Consider the following 12,989-nt stretch of genomic DNA (forward strand, 5'->3'; position numbering starts at 1 on the left):
AAAGTTGGCTACCGCTGTTGTGACTACCTATGCATCGACGTGGTCTTCGTCTGGGCCTTCGAGGTCCGAGGAATCAAAGACAATGCTGTGAATAGGTCTTCGTATCTAATAGACAGACGCGGATGGAGAGACGTGCTCTTGAATCATACGTGCTGATCGAGCGAGGGAGCGTCTTGCATTTTGAGAATCGCCACCCGCTGGTCCTCCGGAGATAAAGGCAATGACTCCCCGGGTGGGTTGATTATCATTTTTATCTTATTCGCGTCGATGACCCCCCTCCTCTCATCGTTGTGGTTGATCTCGATTGTTATCTCGTCGTGAGAGGTCATCACGGCGCTTGTTTCGAGGCTTGTCGATGTATTCGCCTAAGTGGCCCGGCTTGATCAATTTTTCAATTGCTACCTTGAGTTGTGCACATTCATCGGTAGTATGTCCTCTATCCTTATGGAATCGACAGTAGCGATCTGATTTTTCTCGTTTCGCATTTGGCTGCATTGGGCGTGGAGGTTCGGCTGGACCTCTTTGTTCTATCACATGAAGGATTTCTGTGAGGCGAGTGTTTAGCGGAGTGAACCGATTGTAGGAGGAAGATGATTGGCCTTGATGTGGGAGTGGTGGACGTCTATCATCTCGTCTTCTAATGTCCTGTCGATCATCTTCCCTCTTCCTCTTAGGAGGAGCATGGGTAGAGGCTTCCTCTATTCGTACGTATTTCTCGGCTCGGTTCAGCAATTCCTCTGGGTTGCCTGGAGGTCTTCCAGCAATAGATTCTTTGAACCTACCCGGCTTCAAGTTTTGTTGCATGATCCCGGAGAGCATGTCTTGTCCTACGCTTGGGACTTCGTGGACAGCTTCTACAAAACGCTTGATGTAGTTGCGGAGCGTTTCGTTATCTCTCTGTACTACAGAGAAAATGAGGGCTGGGGTCTTGGCATACTGCTTGTTGATGGCAAATTGATTGGTGAACCGTATTGACAATCGAGCGAAGGTCTCAATCGATCATGTGGGTAGAGAGTTGAACCAATTCATAACTCTCTTGGAGAGAGTGGTGCGGAACATTTTGCACATCGCAGCGTCCGTTGGGCCATACAAATCTGCCATGGCGTTAAATTTCTCTATGTGCTCTTGTGGATCGGCGGTCCCTTCAAATTGAGGTAACCCCGAGATCTTCACTCCTTGAGGTAATACATCGTTGAGGATGTCCATGGTGAAAGGACTGCGTCTACTGGGGCGGGCATTCTTCCGCCAATTGGATTGTTCAATTGGGGGAAGGAAATTTGGCGAGACATTCTGTTATTTACCTCGCCTTCTCCCTCATTAAAGAGAGGGAATCTCTGTGGAGACGCAATGCCCCGTGGGGGTGAGCGCTGACGTTGTTGTCTGGGTTGTGCCCCCCTGTGATTGGTGGATAGCTGCACTCGGGACCGTGGGTCCGAGGTGGATGAGGAGACACTTATTTGGTTCTAGACTGGCGGTGGTGCCATTGGTTGCATTACAGGTGGAGCTGGTGCTGGTATCGCATTGGGAGCATTTGCTCCCATCGTGGCGATATATTGAGTCACGGCCTCTGTGGCGGCGCGAGTTGAGGCTTCTGCTATCATTCGTTGGAGCGCATCCTCGGTTATTTGAACCGTTAGAGGAGCAGGGAGTGGCGGATCGGCGAGTGGTGGGTCCCGATGGGGGATCACCTGAACCTCGCGAGGCGGATCCGGAGCACGCGGAGAAGGTGGCAAGCCAAAGCCTCCACGGATTGGGAGGTTGTTAGCTGTGTCATTCTCTCTCCGAGCGGATGCCTCGGGAGGATCTTGTTGGCTACGTGATCTGGTTTGCATCGTTCCCACAGACGGCGCCAAAATGATGATGCTAATTACTTAGATCACATCGTGTAGTGTAGAAAACGAGCTGGGAGAGCAAAGCGGATCAGTAGATTGACAACTTGATGATCCTGAGGTCCCTGCGAAATAAACACACGTGAATTAAGCCGGGGGTTGATCCGGCGGAAACCCCTCCAACGCTCAAGTCAAATGTACGGATCGTGAAGATAGTATAGAGAATAAAACTCTAGATTATTTATGAATAATAGAACATACCTTAACCAATGAGTTAAAACCTATATTTAAATGTGTTGATTGGGTTGGGTTTATTTTGTTGGGTCCAAGCCTTATTTTGAAGGTACTTGGATTTTCGTGTAGTGGACCCAATTATTAGGCAAATTAGGGGGCCCTATTGGATCGGCCGTGTTAGGTATATCAATAATTATTATTGGTAACTCAAAATTAACAAATACTCCCTAAAAATAATATTATATACGGCAAGACAAAATAATGATATATACACACACACGTAGTAATATAATGAATCATGGACCATGAATTGTGTAGGTAGCAAAAGAAATTAAATTGGTTTGTAATGAACGTAGTAGTATGGGACCGCCGCCCACAAGTTGATCGAACTATGCCTTCATCAAGGGATGGACGACCATTCATTCATTTTGTACCATTATTATATTCATTTTCATATACATAATAATTAATAATGTGTTCAAAATATCTTCCCATCTACCATTTCCATCATTGTTATTATTATTATTATCAGGGTAAATTACAAACACCCCCTGAGGTATGGTCAAATTACAAAAAAAAAATCTCTTGTTTGGATAATTAAATCTACCCCTCAACTATGATTTTTTCTTAGACCTCCACCTTTATGGTGCCAAATTCAACATAGTCATCTAGATTCCGTGAAATGTGCTCTAGTTTGTACTCTTTTTGTGTAAAAAATACAGTTTTCGATGCACCACAAACTGATATATACAAGCTAAAAATCACATATTATGGTCATCTTGCTTCATAATGTAGAGTTTGAATGGGATAAAACGGGTACAAAAGTGATAATATTTTCATATAATCTCGAAGATTCCACTAAATTTGATGAGTTGAGGGGGTGGTTGTAATTATCCAAACAAGAGGGGTGTTTTTGTAATTTTGTCATACCTCAGGGGGGTGTTTGTAATTTACCCTTATTATTAAATTAACCATACTATTGTTAGTATTTAATTAACCATACCATTTCAGTCAAGAATAAATCAACCATACTATTGTTAGTATTTAATTATATATAGTTTATTATTCTAGAGATTTATTTACATTAAGAGTTCTAGTTGTAGAGGTTTTATATATAAAATGAAAATATGAATAACACTACTAATATTAGTATTAATATTAAATTTAAATGACAGCTAGGTTTTTATCTGCATCTGATAGATTTATGATAGATGCTTGATAGGTTTCCAACTGAGGTTGTATTTGTGGTGCAAAATCCAAGTTGAAAATTCACCTTATTCGGAAATATCAGAGACTATAGTGCAGTGCCCCTCACAATTTGTCAAACTTTCATGTCCTAAACTGAAAACCCACGTGTTATAAAAGGAATTCCTTACATTTTATAATTAATGAGCTTAAACATATTATAAGGCCCATTTTTATTCACATACGAGACAATATTATCAATACTCTATTTCATCATTAATTAGGCATATATATATATATATATATATATAACGGCATCTCCGACCCGATGCCATAACGCCATTTTTTCATCTAATTTATGTGTTTTTAGTCTCACATTCGAAATTCCTATATCATCATTACATCTAAAATTATAAAGATTTGGTTTTAGCCTCCCACCGTGGTCAACCCCCATATCACCAAATAGTCGAATCCTATTTCTCCACCAAATTTTTTGGTGAAGGAATTTTCATCTCCCACCGGTCCACCATTTTCCTATTTTTTCCACCAAATCCTATTTAGTATTTTTCATACCAAATATAGAGGTGAAAATAGGATTTGCAGTAATTAACACTATTTTATCTTATATATAAAAGAAAGAAACGTTAGGCAACCCTAAAAAATCCTAATGCTATTTTTGTAATAATTTATTTTTAATATTTTTTGTCTACTAATTTCTAACTATAGTTTTTAACAATTATCAATCTCCGATTTTTCATCAAATATATCTCAAATCTTAAGAGATAAAGATAGAAATACGATTTTTTTAATATTAATTATATTTGGATTATAAATCTTAATATGTAAGATTTAAAAAAACCAATGTTGTATAAAATATAAATAATACTGCATTATTAAATTTTACTATGTTAGTGTACGAAATTTCTTATTATGTATTAAATTGATTATTTTTTTCATTTTTGAAATAATATCCCGTGCATCGCACGGGGGAAAAATGCTAGTTAAGTATCATATAAAATGATGATTTTAACTAATTGCACCCGATTACCAACTTATTAGCATATTTATCGTAAATATATTGGTATTAATTATTAAATTAGTTTTTAAAATATAAATACATTTGTTATTATTAATAAAACATTAATTCTAATAATATAAATATGCTTATTTTTATATAATTTGTATATTTTGTTGGTATCAGTATTTATTAGTTCACTTCTTTACTTAACTAATACGCTAATTGTTATTAATAAAATATAATAAGCAACAATAGAATAATTAACGAAACACATTTTAATTGATAAAATACAAGACGAGACATTTAAATTGAAACATAATTTTTAAAATTGATAACAAAATTTTTAAATTATATAGTTAAACAAATTTATTACTTAACATTGGATCTATAATTAATATTTATGAAATAAAATATAATAAAATTACGATTAACATTAGATTTATAATTTTGGGGCATATACGGTGAGCTGCTATGGGAGACCAAACCAAATCCCATTTCCTATAAGTGGTGAAATGGTGAAATATTATTATTTTAATATTTGGTCTAAATTCTGGTGAAACCCATTGGAGACCAAAAACACTATTTTTTCACCAAAAATTGTGGAAGGGTAAAATGGTGTGCTACGAGTAGAAGATGAACCCATTTTTTCAGCACAAAAAGTGGAATTTGGTGAAAAAATGGTGAAACCGATCGAAGATGGTCTAAACCCACCTTTTGAAAAGTCCATACATCATATTATTTAAACTTAATATATTTATCTTTTTCTGGGCTTAATAGACCATAGTGGGCTGATCTTCTGGTGACTGGGCTTCGCTTCATCGGCTTCCTCATGTCCCGATCAAGTATATTAATGTTCTTAGCCCAAACTTTCGAATTTTAAACATTCAGCCTAATTAAATTTAATACAGGCCCAATATTTCTGATCGGCTAATACATATTTTTATTTTCATGCGTCTTAAATTGAAATTGGTATATATATATATATATAGATGAGAAACATCCTAATGCAAAAAGAATAATGAGATTGGAATTTATTTCCCAATTTGCAGCCCTACCCCATACCACTTCTGGATATCAATCATAGTTGGGAAATCATAACGCACGCGCAGCTCACGTGAAAGTGAACAAACCCTCCTGGAGAAGGAAAAGAGAAAGACAAGGGTTAAAAAAGGAAAAGGAAATAATGTATCACATTTCACGTGCTCCATACACGCAACCACGCTTAAATTAAAGTTGGTGTCACGTGCTTTTCATGAATTCGTTGACATAGGAGTTTGAGCGTATTCTGAAACGTGAATACGTTTCCCATCCCACACGTGTCCAACAGCTCCCCACGTTTCAATCTACAAATTATTGGTCATTACTGACCGTCGATTTTAGGTTTTTTTATCAATCCATTAAACTAATTTACTTTCCTCTTCTGTCGACAAATTGCCAACGTTTAACGAATTTGATTGGGTAAACAAACACGAGATTTCAATTTAACTTAACCATGGTTACTTTTTCCGCCATTTCCAAACCCACCGATCGACATTTCATTCACGTGCATAGGCGTGGGCATGTTAAAATAAAACACAGAAGAAACACAAGCGATAAAGGAAACCCAAACTTCTTCAAATACTAATCAAATTTCTTTCACTGAGGTCTGAAGAATCCTAGCTTTCTCTTCCTTGATCGTTTATTTCACGATTTTTTTCTTTCGCTCCTCCTAATTAATCTTACACTTCTTTTGAAATTCAAACGACCAAACATTCTGGTGAGTAATTTCCTCCAATCGCTGTTCTTCTTACATGTTCTATTTTCTGAGGATTTTTGTGTTAAGCGTTGTTTTTTTTTAATTGACAAAATAGTATTTGAGATCTGAGCTGGTTGGGTTTCTGCCGAAAAAGATCGATTTTTTTTCTTTTTCAAAAGCTGCGATGGGGTTGAATTGGATTGATTTATAATCGATTGTTGAGTGTATCTGATTTGGAATTTGTCAATAGGAAAAGAGACTGGATTTTTATATTTATACTCTGCTATTTAGCCTCTGTAAATTCAATTGTTTTGGTTGGTGGGTATTGTGCTACTGTGCTGTGTGTGATGACAATAGAATTCGGTATGGGCGGCGTTGTGTGGAACGCCGAAGACAAAGCCATGGCGGCGGCGGTTTTGGGTACCAAAGCTTTTGAATACTTAATGTCAAACTTCGTCACCGCTCAAAGCTCTTTGATGTCAATGGCCAATAACGAGAATCTGCAGAACAAGCTCTCAGATCTCGTGGAGCGCCCTAATTCCTCCAATTTCAGTTGGAACTACGCCATTTTCTGGCAGCTTTCCAAATCCAAATCCGGAGACCTGGTTTTAGGGTGGGGCGACGGTTGTTGCCGAGAGCCTCGGGAAGAAGAAGACTCGGAAGTTGCTCGAATACTCAATATGAGGCTCGAAGATGAATCCCAACAAAGAATGAGGAAAAGGGTTCTCCAGAAATTGCATATGTCTTCGGGTGGGACCGACGAGGATAGCTATGCCTTTGGATTGGATAAGGTTACAGATGCTGAGATGTTCTTCTTAGCATCAATGTACTTTTCTTTCTCAAGGGGAGAAGGTGGGCCCGGTAGATGCCTCGGATCGGGTAAGCATGTCTGGTTTTCCGATACATTGAAGTCTTCAACCGATTATTGCTTTCGTTCATTTCTTGCAAAGTTGGCTGGTGTGAGAACTGTTGCCTTGATTCCAACTGATATCGGTGTGGTTGAATTGGGTTCGGTGAAATGTATTCCCGAAAGTCTGGAGCTCGTGAATTTGATTAGATCTTCATTCTCGTCATTGTCTGGACTTGTTAGAGCAAAGAAAGCTGCTGCTGTAGCAGTGACAACCGACAAGAAAGACACACAAGTAGTTCCCAAGATCTTCGGACAGGATATGTATTCTAATCATGCGCAATTTAGACAAAAGAATGTTGTTGGGAAAGTCGAAGATAACAATAGACTTCCTTTCACAAACACTCAAAACGGTTTTCTCGGATGGACGCAGTACGGTAACGTAAAACCCGTAAAACCCCCATCGAATAATCTACACGAGCTTGTCAACATGGCGAAAAAAGAGTATCAATTCAGCAATTTTCAGACTCAAAAGAAGCCAGCACAAATGCAGATTGATTTCGGTGGGGCTACTTCAAGAACTGTTATTTCCAGGCCACGTAGTGCAGAATCGGAGCATTCAGATGTTGACGAGGGTGTTGGAATATCGGGAGACAATAGGTCTAGGAAGCGTGGGCGAAAGCCAGCCAATGGAAGAGAAGAAGCTCTAAATCATGTCGAGGCAGAGAGGCAGAGGAGAGAGAAACTGAACCAGCGATTCTACGCACTTCGTGCGGTTGTGCCGAATATTTCGAAGATGGACAAAGCTTCCCTTTTAGGGGACGCGATTGCTTACATAACCGAACTTCAGAAGAAGCTCAAGGACATGGAATCCGAGGACGAAAGGGTAATAACAGCGCCAAATACGAAGATACAAGATTGTGCTCCGAGGATCGATATTGAAACTGGCTGTGACGAAGTGACTGTGAAGGTCATCTGCCCATTGGACGGTCACCCTGTATCGAGAGTCGTAGAAGCAATCAAGAATGCAAATGCAACTATCGTTGATGCAAATTTTGCTGCAGGGAGTGAGGAAGTGTTCCACACGTTTGTTGTAAAATCTTCGCAAGGATCGGAACAGCTGACTAAGGATAAGCTGATTGAAGCTTTTTCCGGTGAGTCCAAATCTTTATAGCAGTTTGTCTCATGTTGGGTAATAGAAGTGTATGTTTTTATTTATAAATTTTTTTTGTTGACAGAGTCACTAGGCATTATGGCTAGTGAACTAATTAAATGGGGTTTGCAAGATTTTGATATACAGCAGTAAATGCCATTTAACCTAGTAGATTAGTGATCAGCTATTCGTTAATAGTAATACCCAGAATTTCATTTTTTTGCAAGAGTTAGTTAATTGTGTATGTTTTTTTATATAATAAAAAATAGATGATTGTGTTGTGAGATTGAATGTTTTTGGTTGTGGAACCAGGGTTAGAATGTCGGCCGTATGTGTGGTAAAATATAGTTAGTTTGGTGGATTAAGAGTGTTTTAAAGATGATTTATAGAGGAAGGTGGTTTGTTTAATGGAAATGAGGAGTACATGTGAACGTGTATGTAAAAACGTGTTGATTGTCATGACGACTTATTGACTCGTTAGTTGGCAGTGCTTCTATAGAAATATCTAATAATTTTTTTAATTTTTTATTTAGTAGTATGAGAGAAAATTGTAGATAAAAGAACATGTAGTAGTGGCAAATAGAGACAGGACACAAATGTGTATATGCATACCAGATTCAATGAACTGTTGTTAGGAAGAGTAATTAAAAATCAAATCTACTTAGTTGTGGAACCATTTTTTTAATGGAGAACACCTACCATTGTGCATGAATGATGCTGATGATTGGTTGACAAGATGAGACGTGGACAAAATAGATTTCTTATTGAATTTATGCCTAAATATATTACTTTTGGAGCTAAATTTAAATTATATTATTCATCGGCGCACATGTAAATGTCGCATAAGGCACTCTCTTATGAGAATCATTTTTTGTTGGATCACATTAAATCAAATTATAGGTACATTTTGGGGAAAAATAAATTCTATAATTGAAAAAAAAATCTAATTTGTTACCCGGGTCACACCGTCGAATATGCAATATTAATCTTAAAATCTATACATGTTTCAAAAAAAAAAAAAAAAATCAGTTTCAATTTACCCATTTTGGTAGGTTTCTATAATTGGGCTAGTAGCTACACAACCAGCTGCCCTATACTTAAACATGGCGGGCTAGGCCACCCCAAAACGGGCCGGAAGGATTATCTCAAACCCAATAATTGTAATATAGTCTTTTATTTAACAACAATAAATGATACAGTACAGAAAAATCGAAAACCAAGTCCAATAGTTGGTCATCAATTACAATTGTGTTGGTAGGTGGGGGAGTTTCATAAATGGTCTGCTTTTTGCCAATATTAATTATTTCACAAAACTTTACTTTGTGATGGACAAACAGACAAACATCCTTCACCAAACTATTCAATTCTTCACGGGCTGGTTTTCAAATTTCATCTTCCCCGTTTTTACTTTATACGTTATTGTAATAATGTTGATGTTTATCCCCGGGTAAGTTAACATATTGGATAATAATAGTATATATAATAATAAAACAAAAAATGACCACTTGACTTGCTGCAGTTGCATCAGTTTCAATTTTACCCATTATTTATACTTCCAAAGCCGCCCTAATTCACTCTCTCTTCTCATTCCCCCATTCTCTCTCAAGATATGGACGGAAAACTGTTATCCGTCGTCATTCTCCTCACGGTTTCCGTCACCCTCTCCGTTCCTCTCCACTACCAAACCCTCGTCCTCACTTCCCTCCCCAACCCCCAATCCCAATCTCTTTCCTGGCCCACTCAGCAACAATCCGATTCCCAAATCCCTGACACCACTCTCTCACTGGACTTGCACCATGTCGACAATCTCCCCCCTTCAGCATCAGCAGCTTTCAGTTCAACCCCTCAATCCCTCTTCAAACTCCGTCTCCGCCGTGACGCCGTTAGGGTCAGAGCTCTCTCTACCATCGCTAACGTCTCCGGCGGCAGGCCAGGTGATTTCAGCAGCTCAATTGTTTCGGGGCTCGCGCAAGGGAGTGGCGAATACTTCACGCGCATCGGGATAGGCACTCCGCCCAAGTATGTCTACATGGTGCTCGACACCGGAAGCGACGTCGTTTGGGTTCAGTGCTCCCCTTGCAGGAAATGCTACTCTCAGTCCGACCCTGTTTTCGACCCCAAATCGTCCACCTCCTTTTTAGGACTCACCTGCGACTCCCCGGTTTGCCGCCGCCTCGATTCCCCAGGCTGCAACAACCGGGACAAGTGCCTTTACCAGGTTTCTTACGGCGATGGTTCCTTCACCGTCGGCGAATTTTCAACTGAAACGCTGACGTTTCGTAAGACGAAAGTCGATAACGTCGCCTTCGGCTGCGGACATGACAACGAGGGTTTGTTTGTCGGCGCCGCCGGTTTGTTGGGCCTCGGCCGTGGGAAGTTGTCTTTTCCTACTCAAGCCGGCAGCCGATTCGGGAGGAAGTTCTCCTACTGCTTGGTGGACCGGTCGGCTTCATCCAAGCCGTCTTCCATGGTGTTCGGCGAATCCGCCGTTTCCAGAAACGCCGTCTTCACGCCGTTACTGACCAACCCGAAGCTGGATACATTTTTCTACGTAGGTCTAAACGGCGTTTCGGTCGGCGGAACGCGTGTCCCGGGAGTAGCGGCGTCGCTTTTCAAGCTGGACCCGACTGGCAACGGAGGGGTGATAGTGGATTCGGGGACGTCGGTGACAAGACTGACCCGACCCGCTTACGTGGCGCTGAGGGATGCTTTCCGGATAGGGGCATCGAACTTGAAGAGGAGCTCAGATTTCTCTCTGTTCGACACGTGCTTTGATCTGTCAGGGAAGACGGAGGTGAAGGTGCCGACGGTGGTTCTGCATTTCGAGGGAGCTGACGTGTCGTTGCCGGCGTCGAATTACTTGATTCCGGTTGACAGTGAGGGGAAGTTCTGCTTCGCATTTGCAGGGACAATGAGCGGGTTGTCCATTATTGGTAATATTCAGCAGCAGGGTTTCCGGGTCGTGTTCGACTTGGCGGGTAATAGGGTCGGGTTCGCTCCAAGGGGTTGTGCTTAAAGTAAAATTAAATATCCCTATTTTCTATTTTATCTATCTCTAATTAATGTTTTTAACTTATATCCTCTTTATTGAACAAGAGGAGAGAGATTAGGGAGAAATTAGGGCAAAAGGTAGAATAAATAATGTGTTGTAATACGAATTAATGAAAAGTTGGAAGCAGTGACAAAATGTTGAAGAATTAAAATAGGTTGGTGCATGAAAATAAAGGTAAAGTTGGTCGAGTGCAAGTAACTACATTCCCTAAATTCCCGCGTTTGATTTCATCATTTTTAATCAGGGTTGTTGGATACATTTTTATCTTCATATATACATAATGAAATTGGATATTTAATAGTATTTAAATTGTTGGAGGAGAAATAGGAGTATTCATTATTATTATTTGAGTGATTCATTAAGTGATGTTGTCCCCTGCACCGTACAGTAAGACCATGTGCCTCTGCCCACCGCACCGTAATCTACGGACCCTATTTTCTCACTTTTATTATTAAGTTGTGAATATCCCATCTCACCAATCCTATTTTGCCACCTCTCATGTCCATTTTATTTGTAAATATAATAAAATTCTGCTAATGTGTACTCCATGTAAATCCATTTTCAATTTTCATGATGTAAATATACAATTCTGAATTTAGCATTTTAATAAGGGGTAATCACAAAAAAGCCCATGACAAGGGCACTTAATTAAAAGATGGACATCCAAATTTTTTGTCTTTCAAATAAATCCACCCCATTCAAACTTATTTGCAAATAAGGAAAATCCTTTTATATATACCAAAATTATCCCCAATTCATTGAAACCCAATTCAACTCCAATTTCATGATTTACACCCAAATTTAGCCCAATTTCATCAATTAACCAATTTTAACCCTAATTTCAATTTTGACCCCAATTTTAACCCTAATTCGTATCAATTCCACCCATTATGCTCTAACTTCTTTAATATTACACATTGACCCCGGATTTTAACAAATATATCACATTAACCCCCAAAACATTTTTTTTTTCAGAAAATAATTTTTTTCCTGAAATTTTTTTTCCCGCAGATTCCGGCGTTGACTTTTTTTTTTTTTTTAATTTTTTAATTTTTGTTATCCTGAAATTTTTTTCCGGCCGGTCAACGGCCGTTGACCGCCGGGTCTCCGGCGTTGACTTTTTTTTTTTTTTTTCTTAAAAAAAATATTTTAATTAATTTTACTGTCTTGGCTGCTAAATTACTGTCTCCGGCAGCTATTTAACTGTCGGAGACAGTAATTTAACTGTTAATTGACTGGTTTTTTTTTTTTTTTTTTTCTTCAAAAATATTTTAATTAATATTACTGTATTCGTTGCTAAATTACTGTCTCCAGCAGTTATTTAACTGTCGGAGACAGTAATTTAACTGTTAATTGACTGGTTTTTTTTTTTTTTTTTCTTCAAAAATATTTTAATTAATATTACTGTATTCGTTGCTAAATTACTGTCTCCAGCAGTTATTTAACTGTCGGAGACAGTAATTTAACTGTTAATTGACTTTTTTATTCTTAAAAAAAATATTTTTAATTAATATTACTGTATTCGTTGATAAATTACTGTCTCCAGCAGTTATTTAACTGTCGGAGACAGTAATTTAACTGTTAATTGACTTTTTTATTCTTAAAAAAAATATTTTTAATTAATATTACTGTATTCGTTGCTAAATTACTGTCTCCAGCAGTTATTTAACTGTCGCAGACAGTAATTTAACTGTTAATTGACTTTTTTTTTTTTTAATTTTTTTTATTAAAAAAAAATTATTTTAATTAATATTACTGTCTTGGATGTTAAATTACTGTCTCCAACAGTAATTTAACTGTCTTAGACAATAATATTAATAATATTACTGTTCGGAAAAATAATATTCATAATATTACTGTCCCAAACAGTAATATTACTGTCTGAGACAGTAATTTAGTAGTCAAGACAGTAATATTAATTAAAATATTTTTTTTC

The 12,989-nt window shown here is 38.2% G+C and overlaps 3 protein-coding genes across 4 annotated transcripts; 2 read left to right on the top strand and 1 right to left on the bottom strand.

Annotated features, from left to right (window-relative positions):
- Window positions 1-282: 282 nt before the first annotated feature.
- Window positions 283-1,541, bottom strand: LOC148765223 (uncharacterized). The gene is made up of 2 exons (XM_088812715.1): window positions 1,497-1,541; window positions 283-897 (listed from the first exon to the last, which is right to left on the bottom strand). Exons 1-2 carry the CDS (start codon window positions 1,539-1,541, stop codon window positions 283-285), a joined length of 660 nt encoding a protein of 219 aa, XP_088668841.1.
- A 4,161-nt stretch (window positions 1,542-5,702) lies between these two features.
- Window positions 5,703-8,285, top strand: LOC105954284 (transcription factor MTB1). 2 transcript variants are annotated; one of them, XM_088813181.1, is made up of 2 exons: window positions 5,703-6,022; window positions 6,117-8,285. In XM_088813181.1, the coding sequence occupies exon 2, from the start codon at window positions 6,349-6,351 to the stop codon at window positions 8,020-8,022; it is 1,674 nt and encodes a 557-aa protein (XP_088669307.1). In that variant the 5' UTR covers window positions 5,703-6,022; window positions 6,117-6,348; the 3' UTR covers window positions 8,023-8,285. The 2 variants fall into 2 exon arrangements, with proteins under 2 accessions (XP_088669307.1, XP_088669308.1); XM_088813182.1 differs by having other exon boundaries at window positions 5,783-6,022; window positions 6,359-8,285.
- Window positions 8,286-9,273: 988 nt separating this feature from the next.
- On the top strand, window positions 9,274-11,204 carry LOC105954286 (aspartyl protease family protein 2). The gene has a single exon (XM_012977959.2). It carries the CDS (start codon window positions 9,611-9,613, stop codon window positions 11,015-11,017), a length of 1,407 nt encoding a protein of 468 aa, XP_012833413.2. The 5' UTR covers window positions 9,274-9,610; the 3' UTR covers window positions 11,018-11,204.
- The last annotated feature ends 1,785 nt before the right edge of the window (window positions 11,205-12,989 follow it).

This window comes from Erythranthe guttata, chromosome 14 (genome assembly GCF_056151865.1).
Source record: "Erythranthe guttata isolate IM_541 chromosome 14, IM_541, whole genome shotgun sequence".
NCBI lineage: Eukaryota > Viridiplantae > Streptophyta > Magnoliopsida > Lamiales > Phrymaceae > Erythranthe > Erythranthe guttata.